We start from the raw sequence: 21,872 nt of genomic DNA, 5'->3' as shown, positions 1-21,872 counted from the left end.
CACAGACTGACAAAATCTTCCCTCCCGCATGCCTTCAATCCTGCAATCCTGGATAATGTGTCATTTTTCTAACCTCTTGAAAATGGGGAGGGGGGATTTCGTCTCTTACGTATCCTGTTCTCAGTCTGTGCTGACCTTCAGAACAGGGGGAGAGGCAGGAATATCTCCCTCCCCATTTTCAAGCCATTTGTAAAAACGTCCCATTTCGAGCCTTCAATGTAAATATGCAGGTGAGAAGACCCAACCTCCTATAGGCATTAAAATCCATACTTTTGGGACATCGGAAGAAGCCCTGTGAGGAGACGCTGCTGCTGAAGTGCAGGAAATCTCTCTTCCCCCCCCCCCCAACCTGCAGATCATCCTTTTAAAAGAGGAGTTTCACCAGGATGAAGAGGTGGCTGAAGGCGGCGTTTATGTCACCTTCATCCTGGTGAAACTCCTCTTTGAAAGGATGATTTGCAGGGGGGGGGATTTCCTGCGTCTCCTCGCAGGGCTTCTTCCGATGTCCCAAGAGTATGGATTTTAATGCTTCTTTTCCTGTTCTGTGGACGGAATTGCGAGCTGTGACTGTCACCGTTAGGCAAGGAGGGCATGAGGCATTTGGGTTGTGTTGCTTGGGCTCCGGCTTCTTTTGCAGCAGCGATTGGCTGCAAAAGCAACCAGCATTTTGCTGTAGTAGAGGCATGAGCGGCACCTGCGAATCAGCTGATTTGTGAACGGAGCGGCCCAACTGATCCGATTAAGGGGCCAAGAAGCCCTGAAGTGACCGGGGAAGGGAAGGGCTGCACCCTGTTCTGGCTAAACCCACCCCTTCACTAGGGCTTATTTTAGGGGGAGGGTTTATATTTTTGCCCACCCCGAAAATCTGGCATGGCCTTAGTTTCAGGACATGTCGCATTTTCGGGGAAACACGGTATAATTAACTAATTAAATACAGGATGCTTTAATATGCTCATATACTTAAGAAGGCCTCAATTAATGTTAACTTGACATCTGTGCCATTCAAAATACTGCCAACAGGTTGCAAAAGAATAAATTATCATTATCTATTGCATTATATACATTAGAAAACTATTTTGCATTCTTGGCAACTTAAAACATTTTTGAAGACAGAATGTGCATGTTTGGAGAAAAATATTTCCCACTAACTCTCAATTAAATGATTAATCCCTAAGACTAAAAATAGAATAACAGGAAGATTGAATTATAAGGAAGAAAAAATGTAATTGGAATTACTGAAAAACGTATTTAATAGGTAAACTCTAATAAACTGTGCCTTCAGATCCACAAGATGGCACCCTAGCTTGGTTTTTAATTCAGTACATAACATTGAGAAAGGAAGAGTTTATACTGTCACTGTAAATCTCATGTAGTTTGGGGGGGGGATCAGAGGGGAAATGACACATTCCCATCTTTTTTTAAAAAAAGTATTAGCTGAAGTCTATGATAACCTGTTTTATTTTTTTTTAAAATGTGGCAGCTGCTGCACACTGCTGGCTCATATTTAAATAGTTGTCTACTAGGACTCCAATATCCCTCTCACAGTTACTATCATTGAGCAAGGTACCACCTATACTGTACAGTTATTCTCTGCTATTTAAAAGAAGATACAATAGCACTGGCCCTCTTCAGATCAAGCATTTATTTTAAAAATGTTCTCCATTTTGTTAAGTTGTCTAGAATAATAATAAAGCAGTCTTTAAAAAATAAGTCTAAAAATTGGAACATTCTACAGGTATTCAGAATTACTAAATTTAGAGTTACTGACTTATCTCCTTGCAGCAAACAGCCTGATTAGCACAAGGAAAAAAAATCTGCCTCTGCCTCCCAGCAATTTGCCTCTTTCTGTTACCGGTTCAGCTGAACCGATCTGAACTAACTGAATACCACCTCTGCACATTAGGCAACATATTTCACAGTATGATCAAACTATACCTTACTGTAGCGATGGCGAACCTTTTTTGGCTCGCGTGTCACAAGTGGGAGTCGTGTGCGGGCGTGCCGTACCCATAATGCAATGCGCTACCCCCCCGTGCACATGCCTGCACAACAGGCACGACCCCCCCATGCTTTTTTCACCCTCCAGAGGCTTTATAGGAGCCTGGGGAGGGCGAAAAGAGCCTCCCCCGCCCCCTCGGAGGCCCTCTGGAGGCTTCAGGGACTGTCCGGAGGCTTCCCTGACGCCTTCGGAGTGCTCAAAACGACCCTCCGAGCAAATCAGAAGTGACTTCCGGTTTGCTCGGAGGGTCGTTTTAAGCGTTCCGAAGGCTTCAGGGACGGTCCGGAGGCTTCCCTGACGCCTCCAGAGCGCTCAAAACGACCTTCAGAGCAAACTGGAAGTCACTTCCGGTTTGCTCTGAGGGTCATTTTAAGTGTTCCGAAGGCTTCAGGGAAGCCTTCAGAGGGCCTCCGGGGGGGGGAGGCTCTTTTCGCCTCCCCAGGCTCCTATAAAGCCTCTGGAGCCTGGGGAGGGCGAAAAAATGGCCTTTAAAAACGATGAACTCAGCTGGCCAGCGCACGCATGCATGCTGGCCAGCTGACAGGGCAGTGCCTCATGTGCCCTTACAGATGGCTCCGTGTGCCACCTGTGGCACGCGTGCCATAGGTTCGTCATCACTGCCTTACTGTATAATATCATTTTGAAAGTGTCATTCCAAATCTGTCTACCTTCCTAGAATGTTTCTATCCTCTTTGTTTACAAAGGTTTTATTTTTAAAAAATGCTTCAAAGTCATGTTCCTGACTCTATATATCACCTTTTCAGCTATCTCTTTTGATAATGCACATTGTGTCAAAATAACAAGCATATATTATGATTAAAAGTTGGGTTATTTTAGTTATTAGATAATTCTGGAATACATATTTATTTAGTATAGTATTTTTGTTAAATAAGGATGGGAATGGTTATAACTATTTGTATACTCATTATATAAGGGAAGGAGAATCTATAGCCGTGATGGCGAATCTATGGCACACGTGCCACAAATGGCACGCGGAGCCATTTGTCAGGGCACGCGAGGTGCTGCCCTGTCAGCTGGCCAGCGCGCATGCTTGCACTGGCCAGCTGAGTTCACCTTTTTAAAAGCCATTTTTTGCCCTCCCCAGGCTACAGGGGCTTTATAGAAGCCTGGGGAGGGCGAAAAGAGCCTCCCCCACCCCGCCCCGGAGGCCCTCCGGAGGCTTCAGGGACCGTCCGGAGGCTTCCCTGACACCTTTGGAGTGCTTAAAACCACCCTCCGAGCAAACTGGAAGTGACTTCCGGGTTGCTCGGAGGGTGGTTTTAAGCGTTCCAAAGGCTTCAGGGACCGTCCGGAGGCTTCCCTGACACCTTCAGAGCGCTTAAAACCACCCTCCGAGCAAACCGGAAGTCACTTCCGGTTTGCTCGGATGGTGGTTTTAAGCGTTCTGAAGGCTTCAGGGAAGCCTCCGGATGGTCCCTGAAGCCTCCGGAGGGCCTCCAGGGGGGCGGGGGAAACTCTTTTCGCCCTCCCCAGGCTCCTATAAAGCCTCTGGACCCTGGGGAGAGCGAAAAAAGCATGTAAAAATGGGGAGGGGTCGCGCGTTTATTTATTTATTTATTTATTTATTTCTTAGATTTCTAGACCGCCCCTCTCCCAAAAAGGGACTCGGGGCGGTGTACAGTCAACATAATAAAATCATTCATAATAAGTAAATACATTTAAACTACATTTAAGATACATTTGGAGGGGGAAATAGGCTGTACTAAGAAATAAATAATTCTAATCTTAAAACATCACAATTAAAACCCCAAACCCTAAAATAAAATAAATCCCTGGGAGGTAAAACTACGAAAGTGCCAGGCCAGCTGCTTGAAACAGGTGGGTCTTTAACTTTTGCCGGAAGGAACGGAGGTCGGTGGTAGTTCGAATGTCTGGGGGGAGGTCATTCCAGAGGGTTGGGCCCATCACAGAGAAGGATCTACTCCTAGGTGTCGCCCGCTGGCATTGACTAGCAGACGGCACTAGGAGGAGTCCCTCTCTGTGTGAGCGGATAGGTCGCAGGGACGTGTGTGGTAGGATGCGATCCTGCAGGTAACTAGGTCCTCTGCCATGGAACGCTTTAAAGATGGTGATCAATACCTTGAAACGCACCCGAAAGGCCACAGGTAGCCAGTGCAGCTCGCGCAGGAGAGGTGTTACGTGGGAGTAACGTGTACTTCCCATAATAACCCGCGCGGCTGCGTTCTGAACTAGCTGCAGTCTCCGGATGCGTCCCAAGGGAAGCCCCATGTAGAGGGCATTGCAGTAGTCCAGGCGAGACGTCACCAGCGCATGAGTGACCGTGCGCAGGGCACTCCGGTCCAGTAGGGGGCGCAATTGGCGCACCAGGCGAACCTGGTGGAACGCCCCCCTTGCCACGGCTGCCACATGGTCCTCCATTGACAGCCGGGCATCAAGGAGGACGCCCAAATTGCGCGCCCGCTCCACAGGGGACAATTGTTCGCCCCCTATGGCCAGCGATGGAGTCAGCTGGCTGAACCGAGGTGCCGGTAACCACAGCCACTCAGTCTTGGAGGGGTTGAGTTTGAGTCTGTTGTCCCCCATCCAGACCCCGACGGCTTCCAAACACCGGGACATCACTTCGACAGCCTCGTTGGGGTGGTTTGGGGTTGAAATATACAGCTGAGTATCATCAGCGTAAAGATGGTACTCAACCCCAAAACCACGGATGATCTCACCCAGCGGCTTCACATATGCGTTGAACAGGAGAGGCGAGAGGACCGACCCCTGTGGCACCCCACAAGTGAGTGGCCTCAGGGACGATCTCTGCCCCCCTGTCAACACACATTGCTTCCGGTCGGAGAGGTAGGAGCCGAACCACCGCAAAACGGTGCCTCCGACTCCCATCCCCTCCAACCGGCGCAATAGGATACCATGGTCGATGGTATCAAAAGCCGCCGAGAGGTCTAATAGGACCAGGATAGAGGAGCAACCCCTATCTTTGGCCCTCCAGAGATCATCAACCAACGCGACCAAGGCTGTCTCAGTGCTGTGCCCGGGTCGGAAGCGTTGTGCGCGCATGCGCACTGGGGGGCATGCGCGTTGCATTATGGGTGCGGCACGCCCGCACACGACCCCCCTGCGCTCCCCCCACTTGTGGCACACGAGACAAAAAAGGTTCGCCATCGCTGATCTATAGTTTGTTGGTTGGTTTATTCATTTTTCAGCATTCAGCTGGGGTTGATTATGTTCAATGTTAGATATATTTTACATTTGGCTTTTTTCCTCCTTCCCCTTTTTTAGTACACAATATTTTTTTATATTTTTTTCATTGTTAGTGAAAAAAAGAAAGTCATTTTTCTGTTTTCTCTATTTTGTATTTTATTCTTCTTGATAAACGAAAATAAATATATTTAAAAAATGAGAATTGCTCATTTCAAAACTCAATCACTGAAATTAATTTTTTAAAAAAGATCAGTATATACCATCCTTGGATATATGAGTTTCTTGCCATAGTGGCTGAGGGTAATAGAGATTGCATTCTATTGCGGAATATTTTCTCTGTTATCCACAGCCACTATGGCAAGAGATAATGGACCTACAGTTTAACATTTGGGGTATATGAGAAGGACTCATTAGCATTTTTTCTTTTTAAAAGTCCTCAAATGATTGCTGTTAAAACCTTCTGAGGTTACAAAGCCATGTAAGGCTTCGATAAAAAAAAAGTGGTTACCCAAACTACAACAAACAGAAGTAAGATTAAGACTCAGGATATGCATTTGTCACATGGTTTTCTTAAAAAAAGAAAGGAACTGCATTAATAGGGAGCTTGCCTAGATGGGGCATAAAACTCTTACTTCTAAACTGAATCTGTTTTCCAATCAAATTAGATTTATATTTTAAAATGGTAGATATAGCATCCATTACTATTCTGTAGTAATTTAGAGACAAGAATGATTTTTAAAAAACTAACCAATAATGTTTTTATACAAATGCAATTATTTATTTATTTTTAAATAGCATCCTTTGCTGTTGAGACTTGTATAAAAAAATTGCCAGGGAAGTGTGCCACAGAAGACTTAACTTTTATTTATGTACTTGGTTTATTTAATTTACAACATTTATTATTCTATTTGATCATAAGTCATAGAATTCAATTTAAAGGTGGCCTTAATATTTCTTAGTATTAAGCAAACTGAAGAAAGGAAAAATATACACATACACAATTGAATATATATACAAAATATCACACACACACACATTTAAACACTGCATTTTTGCTGCTATTTCTCACACATCCCAATTCTCATAAGTAATCATGTTATTAATCAGTGTTTGTTTTATTGCAAATTGTCATTTTTCCTATTTAGTGAGATTTTACTAGCTTTACGTGCTACAGGAAACTGAATTATGCATTTTTACAATTCAAGATGTAATCTACAATCCATATGTGACACCCATGACCTATTTAGTTTTACTTAAAAAGGCAGCAGCCAATTATGCATTGGAAATAATAATTTGCATGATATAGAAAATCATGCAATCTTCATTTTCAATGTGAATATTTTATGTACTTTTGCCCCTAGAAATAATGTTTTGAATTATGCTGAAATAATCAGTATAATCTTATACATTCTCATTCAGATATAACATCCATTGAATTAATGGCTGTGATGTATGTATGTATGTATGTATGTATGTATGTATGTATGTATGTATACACACACACACACATATACATACATACATACATGTATTTGTTACAACCCCTGGTCTGCCCAAATATGGGAGGGAGCTCACTACTCCCCCTTTCTGTCCTTCGACACATTACAGAGGGCCATCCAGGCAGAAAACCATATTTTTATTTTTAATGTTGCCTTTTTATATTTGTGTTGTATTTGTGCTGATAAATAAATAAAGTAATGAGCCGAAGGACAGAAAGGGGGAATAGTGAGCTCCCTCCCATATTTGGGCATACCACGGGTTGTAACACAAATACATACCTATTTCCTTGGCCTAGCTGATAAGGAAGGAGCCTGTGGCTTAGTGGCAATTACATCGGCCTAATATGCAATACAGCCCTGGTTCGATTCCCAGTAAGGGTATGGCTAGCTAAATAGGTTGAAATAGATCTATACTAGTCTCCCTTTATTTATTTATCAGCACAAATACAACATACATACATACATACATACATACATACATACATACATACATACATACATACATACATTAATGGCTGTGATTTTCATACACACACACACACACGAAAATCACAGCCATTAATTCAGTGGATGTTATATATGTAATTGCACATTCTATGTTAGCTTGTTCAAATACTAACATCTTAATAACAATTTTTAAATGTCAGGCAGAATGGATTCCTTGAAAACAGTCTTAAAAGTTGTGTTTGGTAATTTTTTTCTTTTGTCTCTTTCCTGCCTTAAAATTGAAACAGTAATTAAACCATGGGAAAACAATCTAAGCCAGGGGTGTCAAACTCGCGTTGTCATGGCAGAGTCATGTGACATATCGGGACTTTCCTCCCCCCTTCGCTAAACCGGAGCGTGGGTGGGGCCAGCCCTTGGGCTTGACAGCCCTGAACCAAGCATTGTAATTTCTGCTGTTTCTTCTGCTCAAGTTGAAGATGCCCATACCTGAAAACAAATCAGTGTATTCTGCTTTAGAATTTCTCTTTAAACACCTGAGAAATTTTGATGTTGTTTTAATTCTCTTTTGATTGAAAAGAGTTAACTCTTTTTCCATGTGGTCTAGATATGGTTACAACTACTATCTAATTAACCAAATACCACAATGGCAGCTGAAGTGCAGCAGCTGCCTAATAAGCTCCTTTATACTGAAATAATAAATAACTTAAACATCTTTGGCATTATTAAAGAATATTATAATTTCTGATTGGATAATTTAATGTTTCAAACAAAGGGAACTCCTGAGACAGGTGTTGCGCCTTCACTAATGTCACATCATGAAAAAGAAAGCTTCTTACAGCAGCACTGAATTAATTATAAGATAATTAGCATAGAGTTAAAATTTGTCTGTCTCTGAAGATTCAGGAATAGGTTACTAATACACAAAAGACATTTTTCACCCTGATTTCTCTACAATCAGGAAAATCATTACTAATTATGTAATATTCACAGAATATACTATGAAATAATATTAAAGAACAGTCTTAGACAACAGTGTTTTTTAGCACCAATAGAAATAAAATATGAAATTATTCTATCAAGAAATTAATGCATTCCTGTCCTTTAGAACAGTGTTTCTCAACCTTGGCGACTTTAAGATCTGTGGACTTCAACTCCCAGAATTCCCCAGCCAGCTGGCTGGGGAATTCTGGGAGTTGAAGTCCACAGGCTTTAAAGTCGCCAAGGTTGAGAAACACTGCTTTAGACGGTAGCAACAAATCAGATTATAGGTAGTTCTTGACTTACAAACATTTGTTTAGTGATTGTTCAAAATTACAACAGCACTTTAAAAAGTGACCTATCATTTTTCACGCTTACGACCAGTACATCATCTCCATTGTCACATGATCACAATTGGCAACTGGCACACTTGGCAATTGGTACATATCTATGACAGTTGCAGTGTCTCAGAATCATATGATCACTTTTCATGACTTTCTGACAAGCAAAAACAATGGGGAAGCCAGATTCATTAAGAACCATATGACTAACAACTGCAGTACCGTGTTTCCCCGAAAATACGACGGTCTTATATTTTTTTGACCCACGAAATATGGCCTTGGACTTATTAGAGGGGGAGGGCTTATTATTTTTCAGGTGCAGGAAGCAGCAAGCCTACCAGCCCCACCCTCTCCGTCCCACCATCTGCTTGCCTGCGGCCACAATGACCCAACTTCTCCTTGCATCCTGGACTTCGTCTGCCCTGCTTGCTGGCCGCGGAACAGCTGACTGTGCTGCTCTGGCCTCGCGGGAGGGGGGCGGCTCTTCCTGGAAGAACGTACGAACACACACACACACACACACAGGCATCCTCCCCTTCAAAGGTAGGCACATCCCTTCACTAACTTGCTTTCCAGCTCCATTCTCTGTTCCACGTGTAGGACAAGAAACGTAGACTGTGTGCCTATGGTAAAAAAAATACCAGAAAATACCTTCCAAGTTCTCGCAAAAAAAAAAAAAAGATCTCGCGAAGTTGGAAATAAACTAAGCGCCTCCTCACATGGTTTCTTCCAATGTCTCAGGTGTATTGATTTCCATGCCTTCTTTTCCTGTTCCGTGGATGGAATTGCGAGCTGTGTCTGTCACCGTTAGGCAAGGAGGATATGAGGCATTTGGTTGTGTTGCTTGGGCTCTGTTTTTTTTTTGCAGCAGCAATTGGCTGCAAAAGCGACCGGCGTTTGCTGTAGGCAGAGGACTGAGCGGAACCCGCGAATCAGCTGTTTTGTGAACAGAGCAGCCCAACTGATCCGATTAAGGGGCCAAGAAGCCCTGAGGTGACCGGGGAAGGGAAGGGCTGCCCCCTGTTCTGGCTAAACCCACCCCTTCACTAGGGTTTATTTTAGGGGGAGGTTTTATATTTTTGCCCACCGCGAAAATCTGGCATGGCCTTAGTTTCAGGACATGTCGTATTTTCGGGGAAACGGTAATTAACAACTGTGGCAAAAAAAGGTCATAAAATGAGCAAAATTCACTTAACAATCATCTTGCTAAACAACAAAAATTCTGGACTCAATTGTGGTCGTAAGTGGAGCACTGCCTGTACTGTTTATATGAACATACAAACATGAACTATCAGAAAATCATACATTGATATTTTATTGTATGACATGTCCTATCTTTCATTCTGAGACAGCATGTATACTCGAGGAGTTTTCCTCATAAAGCTTTCGTTAATATCATTTTGTAAAGAACACAATAGTACAGTGATGGTGAACCTTTTTCGCCTCGGGTGCCAAAAGCACACACACAACTCATCCCCATAAGTTAATGCCCTCCCTGCTGCCCTGCGCATGCATACACAGCTTTCTTGGAGCCTGGGGAAGGCGAAAACGGCCTCCCCCACCACCCAGAGGCCCTCTGGAAGCCGGAAACAGCCTGTTTCCTGACTTCCAGGTTGCCAGTTGGGCATTTTCTTCCCCTCCATAGTCTTTAGGAAGCTTTCCTGAAGCCTCCAGAGGGCAAAAAACAGCCCAACGTGCAGTGACGTGCGGTGAAGTTTGTGGTTGGTGAGGCTGGTGATGTCATCAGGAAGGCGGGGAATGGGACCACATGTGCTGGAGGCTGAGGCTGCCTCAGCCTCCAGCACACGTGATCCCATTCCCCGCCTTCCTGAATGCGCTCCGCCGGCTCGCGCTCCGGGATCCCCAACAGCAGCTGCTTTTCAGTGCTTTTCTGTGCGTCTGGCATTTAGGACATCCGGCTATCTACCTAAACGCCAGACGCACAGAAAAGCACTGAAAAGCACTTCACCTCCAAGCCACTTCGTCTTGATGACGTCGCCGACGTCGCTGCCGGACGGAGGTAACCAGAGTGGCGCCGAGGGGTCCGGGCAGACGAAAGAGAGAGCGAGCGAGCAATAGAGGATCAGGCAGCCTGATCCTTTGTCGCTCGTCCGCCGGACTGCCTCGGCGCCACTCTGGCTACTTCCACCAATCCGCGCATGGCAGCTGCGGCAACATCATCTAGCCCCTGCCACTTCTGGACGTCTATTGCAGTCGCGAGGAGTGCGCAAAGTACAGCGGAGGCAGGAAGGTTATTGGTGCTTTCGAGAACCCTCCTGCCTCCGCCGGTTGCCCAGCTGGCACTGCCCTGCGCGCGCTCCTCCTGCTCCCTCCTCTTCCTCTTATACATATGAAACTCCCTTGTGGATATTATTATTATATATTATTATTTCACGATGAGAGGTGAGGCTCTGCCTCCACTGACCGCACGTCCCTGCCAACGTGCAAACTGGAAGTATGGATTTCCGGTTTGTGTTGGATGTTTTTTCTCCCTCAAGAGGCTTCAGGAGGCTTCCCTGAAGCCTCTGGAGGGAGAAAAATCGCCCAACGCACAAACCAGAAGTCCGTTCCCAAACTTCCAGTTTGCACGTTGGGCAGTTTTTAGCTCTCCAGAGGCTTTAGGAGGCTTCCCTGAGTCTCCGGAGGGTGAAAGATGGTCGAAAATCAAGCCGAAAAATCAGCTGGCTAGCGCGCACATGCACACTGGAGCTGATAGGGCAAAGCCTCATGTGCCCTCAAAAATTGCTTCATGTGCCACAGGTTCAGCATCCTGGCTATAGTACTTTAATCAATTTGAATTTTTTCCAATTCATCTAATAATTTACAATATTTAGATCTCAAAATTCTTGAACTACTTTTTAAAGTCATATAAAAAACGTTCCTTTCTCTCATACCATTCTCCACAAATTTATGATAACTGACTCATTTAAAAGTTAAATTTGGGGGGTGGGGGTTCAACTTTCATATCTAGATGTTAGAGTACAGCCAAAAGACAAAGTCAGCAACAGAATGGCAGCCAAGAAGGCACAAAAAGCATTGCTCTAAATATATAGAAACAGAACTACAAAATATGGGGTAACACAAAGAATGTGTGGAGTTTTTTTTAATTCTGTTGTGAGTCACAAACAACTTCCAATAGTGTATGCTGACTGATAAAAAAGCATCAGACAGGAGAATAGTTCCTCTTCCATATCTTGTTGTTTAGGGAGCAAGTTGTACAAAGGCTGTACTGGAAAAGTCTGTTTACACAACACTGACTATCATCCCAGGAGTTTATAGTTGTCTGAAAAAATAGCTCTGATGAAATTATTTCTATCCAGTAATATCATATTAATATATATTTTTACAAGTATTCAATTAAGTACATAGCCAGCATGTACTAAGCAGAGCCAAACTCTGCTTGGGGAGAATGTTGATGGAAGGGAAAAAGTCCTCTAACTCAACTTAATAATATCGATTTATACAGACTTTTTAGACTAAGGTGTGAAATCTTTTATGAGGCTTTAAGTCACACTGTGCATCATTTCTCACTATAAAACTAATATGGAAAAAGATGCTTGATGGTTTTCAGGGAAGTAATATGTATGAGCTGTGGCCTTCAGGTTGTGAATCTTAGAATTGTTAAAAAAAATCAAACAGATACTTATGGAATGAAATCATAGACCTAATTAGTCTGATGCATTGTTTCCCTTAACTGCCAACCAGATGTCCTTGGAAAATTACAAGCAAGGCAATGCAAAAAATCTTATTTTCCTATTTTTCTAGAAGCCAGAATCTGGGCACATGTTGCCTTGAATCTTAGAAGAAATATAAAATCATAACAACTATTATTACTATCATTCACAGCAGTAAATATTTATCTACATACAAAGCATTCATATAAATATCAACCTAATTGTTATGTCTTGTGCAATAATATATACTTGCTGCCATATGACACTTGGGACCTATAAGGAAAGTAATTTATTTATTTATACCGCATGTTGAATTCCTGGACAAATTAAGTTTTGAAACTTAAGACTTCCTAGTTCTTTGCTATTATGCAATAATAGCTCTTGAGACTGATTTACGAAAAGTATGATCAAGAGGCAAAACAATAAGATGAAACTGTTATTCAAATGTATTAGACAATCAAAACATTTTTCAACATTATCCTTGGAAGATAATCTGCACTTTACCTACCAAATCCTTATTTATGCCTGCAGAAGTGATTAAACTTGCACTAAGATGAAAGCAGCAGCAAAATACTTACATAATCCAGGTATATCCAACATGTTTGATATGCCACGCTCACACATGTCCACTTCCAATATATTTTTTTCCCTACTTTCCTCTACAATCTTTTTCAGGGATTTCGACATAGTTTAAACTGAAACAAACAGGGTACACTGTAGAATAAAAAAATATAGTAATCACAACCAGCAAGCAAACATTTTTATAGTTAATTCCAATTACTTACCCCCAAAATGTGCAAGATTTTCCATGCTGAAAATTGCATTTGACAAAGCAAAAGAAATTTAATTTAATAAAACTTTAAATATTATTTATTAGATATGCATATTTATGTCTTATGCATTTAATAAGTCCCTTCTCTGATTAAACTGTAATTTAAAAAATAGTAGCAAAGTTGAGAAGTTGCATCCAAGGTTGCATATCTTGGAGCCTCTTTCTCAGGTACTAAAAAGCAAAATATACTAAAAAAACAAGATACATTTTTTCTCTAATCAGGTTTTATCTAAGTAATCAATGCAATTTACCTAACTTTTAAAGTTGTCAAAGTACCTTAAATTTGCTTGCCTGAATGTACAGATTATAGATGAGTGCCTGCAAATCACAATGAGAGACCATCTGCTTTCCATAAAGCTGAGCTCCCTCCATTTGCAATTAAAATATCAAATAACAAGTGATGGAATCTACAAATGTACAATCAAATTCCAGAGTTTTCAGGTTTTCTCCAAAACATCCAATTTTTCTGCTCTATGTGTTTCAATAGCAACTGTCCAGAATAGGAAATAGGAACGTATAGTGAAGGCAAATACGATTTAGTCTATAAGGCACAATAAATATGGTTTAACGTGATATAGGGCCCCAGATTCTGACAGGTTCTGGAGAACCAGTAGCAGAAATTTTGAATAGTTGGGAGAACCGGCAAACCACCTCTGGCTGGCCCCAGAGTGGGGAAGGAATGGAGATTTTGCAGTATCCTTCCCCTGCCACTCCCACCAAGCCACAGCCACAGAACTGGTAGTAAATTTTTTTGAATTTCACCACTGGCCCCCGTCATGTGGTAATTGCACTTAGCCCTGATAGTGAGTGGACATATTTGTTGAGAGTGGGATGGCAAACAGGATTTAATGTACACATTATTTTTAGGTGGGGAATAAACCTGAGTTTGGTTTAATGAAAGTAACTACTTTGAGGAAATATCTTAAACCTATCTGGGAGCCACTCAAGCATCCCTTATAAAAGTGGATGTAACTTTTCTGTCTACTGGGACAACTCACATCATTTTTTATTTCATCTCTTCCAGGAAACAGCAGCAAATATCCAATCCATGGGACAGAAATAGTTAGAGAAAGAAGAAAAGAGGAAGGGGGAAAAGGAAGGACTGCAGGAAGAGGTGAAATCTCAGGCTGAGAAGCATTTATAAGAGAGTATGGACATTTATTTTATTATTTATTTATTTATTTATTTATTTAATCAAGCATGAATTAGATAACAGATATAAGTCTAAACATGATCATGAATGTATGAAATGGATATGAACGCAAAGGAATATTAGGACAGGGATGGTAGGCACGCTGGTGCACTTATGCACACCCCTTAAAGACCTCTTAGGAATGGGGTGAGGTCGACAGTAGACAATCTAAAAGTTAAAGTTTGGGGAAGAAACCAGTGTCAGGCATTAAGCATTCTGTTGCTGAAGTCGTATTTTCTGCAATCAAGTTTGGAGCAGTTTACATGTCAAGCCTCATCAATAAATGCACGCCATACACCAACACATAAAAGAAGAGCATCACTAAAGCCATACCTGTGGCCATGATCTATCCTATCATTACCAGAAGAAGGGAGAACATGGAAACTAACTTTACCCCAAAGAGAAAAGAGGCAAGAGGACTTTTTAAAGAATGGTGCAAAACGGCTCCATCCTGGGGCAGAAACCCATAGGTTAAAACCTTTCTTTCTCATCACAACAGCAAGAATGGGGACAACTCTACCTGTTGAATACTGCCTGCTTATCATCTTTTGAAAGGAATTGTTTCTTGGGCGAGGCCACCGTTTCATGCTTCTAAGCGGCCAAAGCAACACAAGACATTTCTCCAAGGGGGTGGAAGATGCTCCGGTTTAAAGGAGATGGAGGAGGCAGGGAAACTCACCGAGAAGAGCGACCAGGAGATCGGAGGCACCAGGCGTACGGAAGCAGAGCAGCGCCCGGACTTCAGTGCACACACCCTGCACAAGGTCCGCCTCCCGCCGTCGGGTCCCGTCATTGCCTTCCTCGAAGTGCGCAGGCGCTTCGATACCCGGCGCCCGAAAAGGAGGGGGCTCGGGGGATCCGGCCACGCTCCGCTCCAAGTAAGGCGAATTGCCTGAGTGAGCGAAAGGCCCGCCCATCCCTCGCAATTTGCGGCCGGCGGCTACCCAATCCCAAAGTTCCTTTGCCTTTGGGCGACGGCTATTGGTGGGAAGATCTCAAAAGCGGCCAAATGAGTTGGGGAACCGAGCGCCCTGCAGTTCTGCAGTTGGAAGTCCCTGAAAACTTATTCAGGACGAACGACAACAACAGCAACAGCAACAGCAGCAACAACAACAACAACAACAACAACAACAACAACAAAGATTGGCTCGTGCAGGAAAGTAGGACCCGGGAGTGGGGGTGGTTTATATGGGGCAAGTGGCAATGCAGGCAAACTGAATGTGATCTTTTCCCCTTAGGCGCAGGCTTATTTTACTTCGTTTCTGCTGGCGCTGGGAAAGTAGAGTAGTTTTCAAACTGCCAAGATTGAGGAAGTTAATATACAGATACAGATTAACGGAGTTGGAAGGGACATTGTAGGTCATCTAGTCCAACCCCCCCCCCCCCAAGCAGGAGACACTTCACCATTTCTGACATATGGCAGTCCAGTCTCTTCTTGAAAACTTCCAGGGATGAAGCTCCCACAACTTCTGAAGGCAATTTCTGTTCCATTGGTTGTTTGTTCTCACTGTCAGAAAATTTCTCCTTATTTCCAGGTTGAATCTTTCCTAGATCAGTTTCCATCCATTATTCCTTGTCTGGCGTTCAGGGCTTTGGAAAATAGCTTGTTCCCCTCCTCTCTGTGGCAGCCCCTCAAATATTGGAACACTGTTATCATGTCTCTCCTGGTCCTTCTCTTCACTAGACTAGCCATGCCCAGTTCCTGCAACCGTTCCTCATATGTTTTAGCCATGTGTTGAATATATGTGCATTTTTAATAAGCTTTCCTGCAGCTTTAAAGAATTCTGCTTCGGATTTTGTCTAGCTTGGTATCATCTATTTAAAATGAATCACACGGTTATAACTTCAAGTCAATTAACAATATAACCCTATTTTTGCTTTCTCAGAAAAGAGCCACGTTTATATTCAGTGGCTGTCCATGAGGCTTGTAAAAGGTAGTGTGATGATGCAGGGTGGACCAGGAAGAATTCAAAATTCCTTGCTCTATTGCAAGCTCACTGATTTGTGACTAATCAAAATTATGGTATCCCAACTATCTCACAGTGCTGTTATGGGGATAATGCTAGGAAACTAAAGGTGGGATGCTAAAGGTAGGATGCTACTTCTTGTTCTGGGATGCTTAGCATAGGATGCCAACTAAAATGGTATGACACTGTTCTTAAATTGTGGGTATTCTTTTCTCTGTTCTTTATTGTGTCAGCCCTTTCAACAGCAGGCCAGATCAAGGCACAGGAGCTACAGGGATTTCAGGAGTGTTTCAGTGTTACAGGTACAATAACAGAAACTTGAAAACCTCAGAGTATCTTGCTATTCCATTTTGCCTCAAATAGATCAATATGGGGTTATGTTGAGTTTCTTTCTCATAATTTCTTCTCTCCCAAGATTAAACAGTATTTCTTGAAACTCCTCTCTTAATTGTTCATTATTTAATTATTTCATTTCTTCTCTATTCTTAGAGCCAGATTTACACTCCATCATATTTTTAGAAGAATCCCCCCCCCTTTATTCTATACTTTACTACTTTAAAATTCTCTTATTTTAAAAGGACTGAATTCCCTAAAAAAATTAGTGGGGATAGTTTTAAAACTTCTTTTTGACCTCCAGATGATATTTGAATTTCTTTTTGATCTTTCTGTTTCATCCCTTTTCCATATTTTTGGTGATATTCACAATCTAAACTATTGCTATTAGTACCTCCTTTTATAAATGAACATATACATAATTAGTTTTAGTTTTGATTATACTTTCAGCCGATTTATACAAGGCAGAGTGTAAGCTACACACACTACTACTTACATTCCATTCAATTTAAGCATAGGTACTTCATTGAATAAGCAAGCTTATATGAAGACAATTTCTTATTGGCATTCACTTTTGCCTCTATGCCTATGGAGATTCTCAGTCATTCAGGTCATTGTTGTCCCAAAGATGCCTTTTCCAAGAGGCAACTGGATTTTCTGGTTTTTCTTTGAAGACATTTTGCTTCTCATCTAAGAAACTTCTTCAGCTCTGACTGATGAAGCTTCTTGGATGAGAAGCGAAACATCTTCAAAGAGAAACCAGAAAGTCCAGTTGCCTCTTGAAGAAAGCATCTTTGTGTTTTGCCTGTATGATAACTTGATTATCATAGGACTTCAAAGTGCTACTGCAAAAAAAAATCACAATTCATTTAATTAGCGAACTTTATTAGTATTATTTTGCTAATGTATTGTTTAGAATTAAACATAGTTTCTAGTTTTATGTTTTACATTTTGATTGAATAAAATACCATCTTTTTAAGTGCTGGAACATAAAAGTAACATTTGAAGCTCTCAGTAGCTATGCATGTAAAAAAAAAACCCTGATATATCCTTAAGCACTGACAGACATAATTAAGAAAAGTGTACTGTACTGCCATGGTATCTGGTACAAAAATAAAATGGCAAAATTCTCACTTCTAGTGTCCAAATATGTACTATGAAAGTAAAGGAATACTGTAAGTTGTATTCCTCTTGCCCGATTCTACAATGATTCATTCTCTTAAAAATTAACTTAATATGATACTGGGATTAATCTTTAAATCCAGTCTACTTATTCCAAGACAGTCAAACTTGTGAGCTTTCAGCAAATCCGGTGCAATTGAAAATAAGAATAAAAACAAGACTAAGAATAAAAGTATAACTTTTTGCTGGTCTGTGTCATGTGAATCATTCCTATCTCACAACTACAGCTGTAAAAAAACAAAAATATGGCACTGAAGATCTAGCATTTCAAATTTTCGGTATTTATAACATGACACCCAATTTTAATCAGAAAGTAGCACTGCCCTAGGCCAATGGAAGGGTTGCCTGCCCCAAATGCCCAGATATATCCTGGGGAGAATATATCTGGGATGGATAAGCAAAGAATGCCATGATTGTACACTAAGTATAAATTCCCGCAGGGTGGCCAAAATTTGAAGATGATCCCAGGTGCAAAGCAAATAGTTTCTATATGGGCAATAGTGAAATAGGATACTGGAGTTGGATATTCCAACAACGGCATCCTGGACCGATGACTCCTATTCAAGGAACAGGTAGCAATTGGTATATGTCATTCTTCCATTTTATTTACTAAATGTTAATTATCTCATTGTTCAGTAGTACTCAACAAATTATTTTATATCATGTTTCAGAGGATTCAAATTTGTTCTGAATCCAGAGAACATTTGATTAGATGTCTTCATAAGGAAAATATTTTTGGAAATTATATATATATATAACTGATAAGGAAGAGAACCCGTGGCTTAGTGGTTAAGACTCCTGCCTAAGATATATACAGCCCGGGTTCTAATCCCAGTAAGGGTATGGCTAGCTGATGAGAGCTAATTAGCTCGAAATAGATCTATCCTAGTCTCCCTTTATTTATTTATCAGTACAATTACAACACACACACCACACACACACACACACACACACACACACACACACACACACACACACACACATATATATATATATATATATATATATATATATATATATATATATATATTTGTGTCTGTGTGTGTTGTATTTATGCTGATAAATAAATAAAGGGAGACTAGTATAGATCTATTTCAAGCTATTTAGCTCTCATCAGCTAGCCATACCCTTACTGGGATTCGGACCAGGGCTGTATTACATATTAGGCAGTTGTATTAGCCACTAAGCCACAGCTCTCCTCCTTATCAGCTGAGCCAGGGAAATAGGTATGTATTTGTGTTACAACCCCTGGTATGCCCAAATATGGGGGGGAGCTCACTACTCCCCCTTTCTGTCCTTCGGATCATTACAGAGGACCATCCAGACAGAAAACCATATTTTTATTTTTAATGTTGCCTTTTTATATTTGTTTTGTATTTGTGCTGATAAATAAATAAAGGGAGACTAGTATAGATCTATTTCAACCTATTTAGGTCTCATCAGCTAGCCATACCCTTACTGGGAATCGAACCAGGGCTGTATTGCATATTAGGCCGATGTAATTGCCACTAAGCCACAGGCTCTCTTCCTTATCAGCTAGGCCAGGGAAATAGGTATGTATTTGTGTTACAACCCCTGGTATGCCCAAATATGGGAGGGAGCTCACTACTCCCCCTTTCTGTCCTTCGGATCATTACAGAAAACCATCCAGACAGAAAACCATATTTTTATTTTTAATGTTGCCTTTTTATATTTGTGTTGTATTTGTGCTGATAAATAAATAAAGGGAGACTAGTATAGATCTATTTCAAGCTATTTATCTCTCATCAGCTAGCCATACCCTTACTGGGATTCGAACCAGGGCTGTATTACATATTAGGCAGTTGTATTAGCCACTAAGCCACTGGCTCTCCTCCTTATCAGCTGAGCCAGGGAAATAGGTTTGTATTTCAGCTAGCCATACCCTTACTGGGAATCGAACCAGGGCTGTCTTGCATATTAGGCTGCCCTAGTTCGATTCCCAGTAAGAGTATGGCTAGCTGATGAGAGCTAAATAGCTTGAAATAGATCTATACTAGTCTCCCTTTATTTATTTATCAGCACAAATACAACACAAATATAAAAAGGCAACATTAAAAATAAAAATATGGTTTTCTGCCTGGATGGTCCTCTGTAATGAGCCGAAAGACAGAAAGGGGGAGTAGTGAGCTCCCTCCCATATTTGGGCATACCAGGGGTTGTAACACAAATGCATACCTATTTCCCTGCCTAGCTGATAAGGAAGAGAGCCTGTGGCGCACGCACACACACACACAAACAGAGGAATTGGGCATGTCTAGTTTAATGAGTATGTCTACTTTAATGAGAAGAAGGATTAGGGGTGACAAGATAGCAGTGTTCCAATATGTCAGAAAGAAGAAGGAGTCAGGCTATTCTCCTAAGCACCTGAGGGTAGAACAAGAAGCAATGGGTGGAAACTAATCAAGGAGAGAAGCAACTTAGAACTTAAGCGAAATTTCCTGACACTTAGAACAATTAATGAATAGAACAACTTGCCTCCAGTTGTGAATGCTCCAACACTGGATGTTTTAAAGAAGATGTTGGATATCCATTTGTCAGACGTGATGTAGGGTTTCCTGCCTAAGCAGGGAGTTAGACTAGAAGACCTCCAAGGTCCCTTCCCTTCTGTTATTCTATTCTATTCTAAATGAGATTTTTAATTTGCATGGATATGGGATATTTAAAGAAAAATATAGTAGGAATTCTGACAGTGAATATCTTTACCTCTAGTTGAGCTGAAGTAATTTGTTGGATAAGATCCAATAGAATGATCTAATTCAGATACTGAAGTAGAAACCCATCCCAAGGGAACAGGAGAAATGTTTGTATTGCTTCAAAGGCCAAGAAAGGTGCTATGCTTGTAATACAATATGTGATCTGCAGTACATAAAGTATTTTTTTTTAAAAAAGAATTTTATTCAACTGCATCTGTACTTTGAGCAATTCCAGACATATCTATATAGTTGAATAGTTCGGACTATAATTGTAACATATCAACAAAATAGTCATAATGCTATTTTACAAGAATATACTTCCTTATTATAAATATTAAAAAGTACTAGAAACACAAAATAACCCGATGTTACCCAAATGTGTTGGAACTAATACTTCCTTGGTAGCAGTAAATAAGTTATTTTATTGTTTTCTTATTTCCTTTTAACTTTCCAGTTTAGTCAACAGTCGTTAAGTTTTCCTAATGGTCTGCATGGACAGCCTAGGTCTGGGATGGCGAACCTATGGCACACGTGCCACAGGTGGCACGCGGAGCCATTTGTCAGGGCACACGAGGCGTTGCCCAGTCAGTGGGCCAGTGCGCATGCTGGGCAGCTGAGTTCACCCTTTTTTAAAGCCATTTTTCGCCCTCCCCAGGCTCCAGAGGCTTTATAGGAGCCTGGGAGGGCGAAAAGAGCCCACTGACAGGGTTTGTTGTGTATGGCACAACAAACTCCTGGTTCCACTAGGAGGCGCCATATTTGGTTCTGATTGGTTTCTGCTTGACAGCCGGCATATATAAAGAGCTGTCAAGCATGGTCTCAGCATTGCCGTTAGCTGAAACACGTGTGTAGTGAAATGCGTTGGCAACCTGTTAGCAATAAACTGTTAGCATTAAGAGATCTGGCTAGCCTCAGTCCTTCCCTCCACCCGAGTTCTCCCAGATAGAACATTGGTGCCGAAGGTCGGATCTCGGAACTGAGGACGAAGCCCAGAAGAGAGCTGATTAAGTCACTGCCTCAGAGCACAGTCACTGAGAGCTGATAACCCTCACTGAGGGAAAATTAGTCACTGTGAACTGATTACCTTCGTGAGGGAGGCAATCAAAGAAAGGGCGGAACGACCGTGACAGAAGAAGGAAAAGTTTTTTTTCTTCTTCTTTTCTCCTCGGTTAAAAAAGGGAGGCTGTGAGATAGGCATGGCTTCTATGAACACTCTCGCTGAATTTAATGCTGCCTCAGAAACCTGGGACTCTCATATTAATTATTTTGAATGTTTTTTAGAGGCAAACGAGTACACTGATCTGTCAGAAAGTAGGGAAACTTGTGTGGAAGGGAGATGTTTAACATTTCGGGTACTCTAGTAGCACCACAATCCATTCACACAGTGTCATGGGAGGTTTTGATAGCGAAATTAAAACACCATTATGCGCCTACGCTGTCCCATGTGGCCGGCCGCCATGCGTTCCACAGGAGGAACCAACATGAAGAGGAGTCGATCAATGACTATGTAGTGGCTTTAAGAGCGGCC

The 21,872-nt window shown here is 41.7% G+C and overlaps 1 protein-coding gene across 1 annotated transcript in view; it reads right to left on the bottom strand.

Moving 5' to 3' along the window:
* Nucleotides 1-14,990, bottom strand: part of RSU1 (Ras suppressor protein 1) — a 104,255-nt gene extending 89,265 nt beyond the window's left edge. The window contains exons 1-2 of the mRNA XM_081932327.1: nt 14,828-14,990; nt 12,703-12,838 (exon numbers count right to left, since the gene is read on the bottom strand). Coding sequence (XP_081788453.1) covers nt 12,703-12,811 — 109 coding nt within the window. The 5' untranslated portion in view covers nt 12,812-12,838; nt 14,828-14,990. The remainder of the gene's footprint in view (nt 1-12,702; nt 12,839-14,827) is intronic.
* Nucleotides 14,991-21,872: the final 6,882 nt, after the last annotated feature.

Source organism: Natrix helvetica (genome assembly GCF_964273705.1).
Source record: "Natrix helvetica genome assembly, chromosome: Z".
In the NCBI taxonomy this organism is placed as follows: domain Eukaryota; kingdom Metazoa; phylum Chordata; class Lepidosauria; order Squamata; family Natricidae; genus Natrix; species Natrix helvetica.
This window is presented reverse-complemented; position numbering and strand designations above follow the sequence as displayed.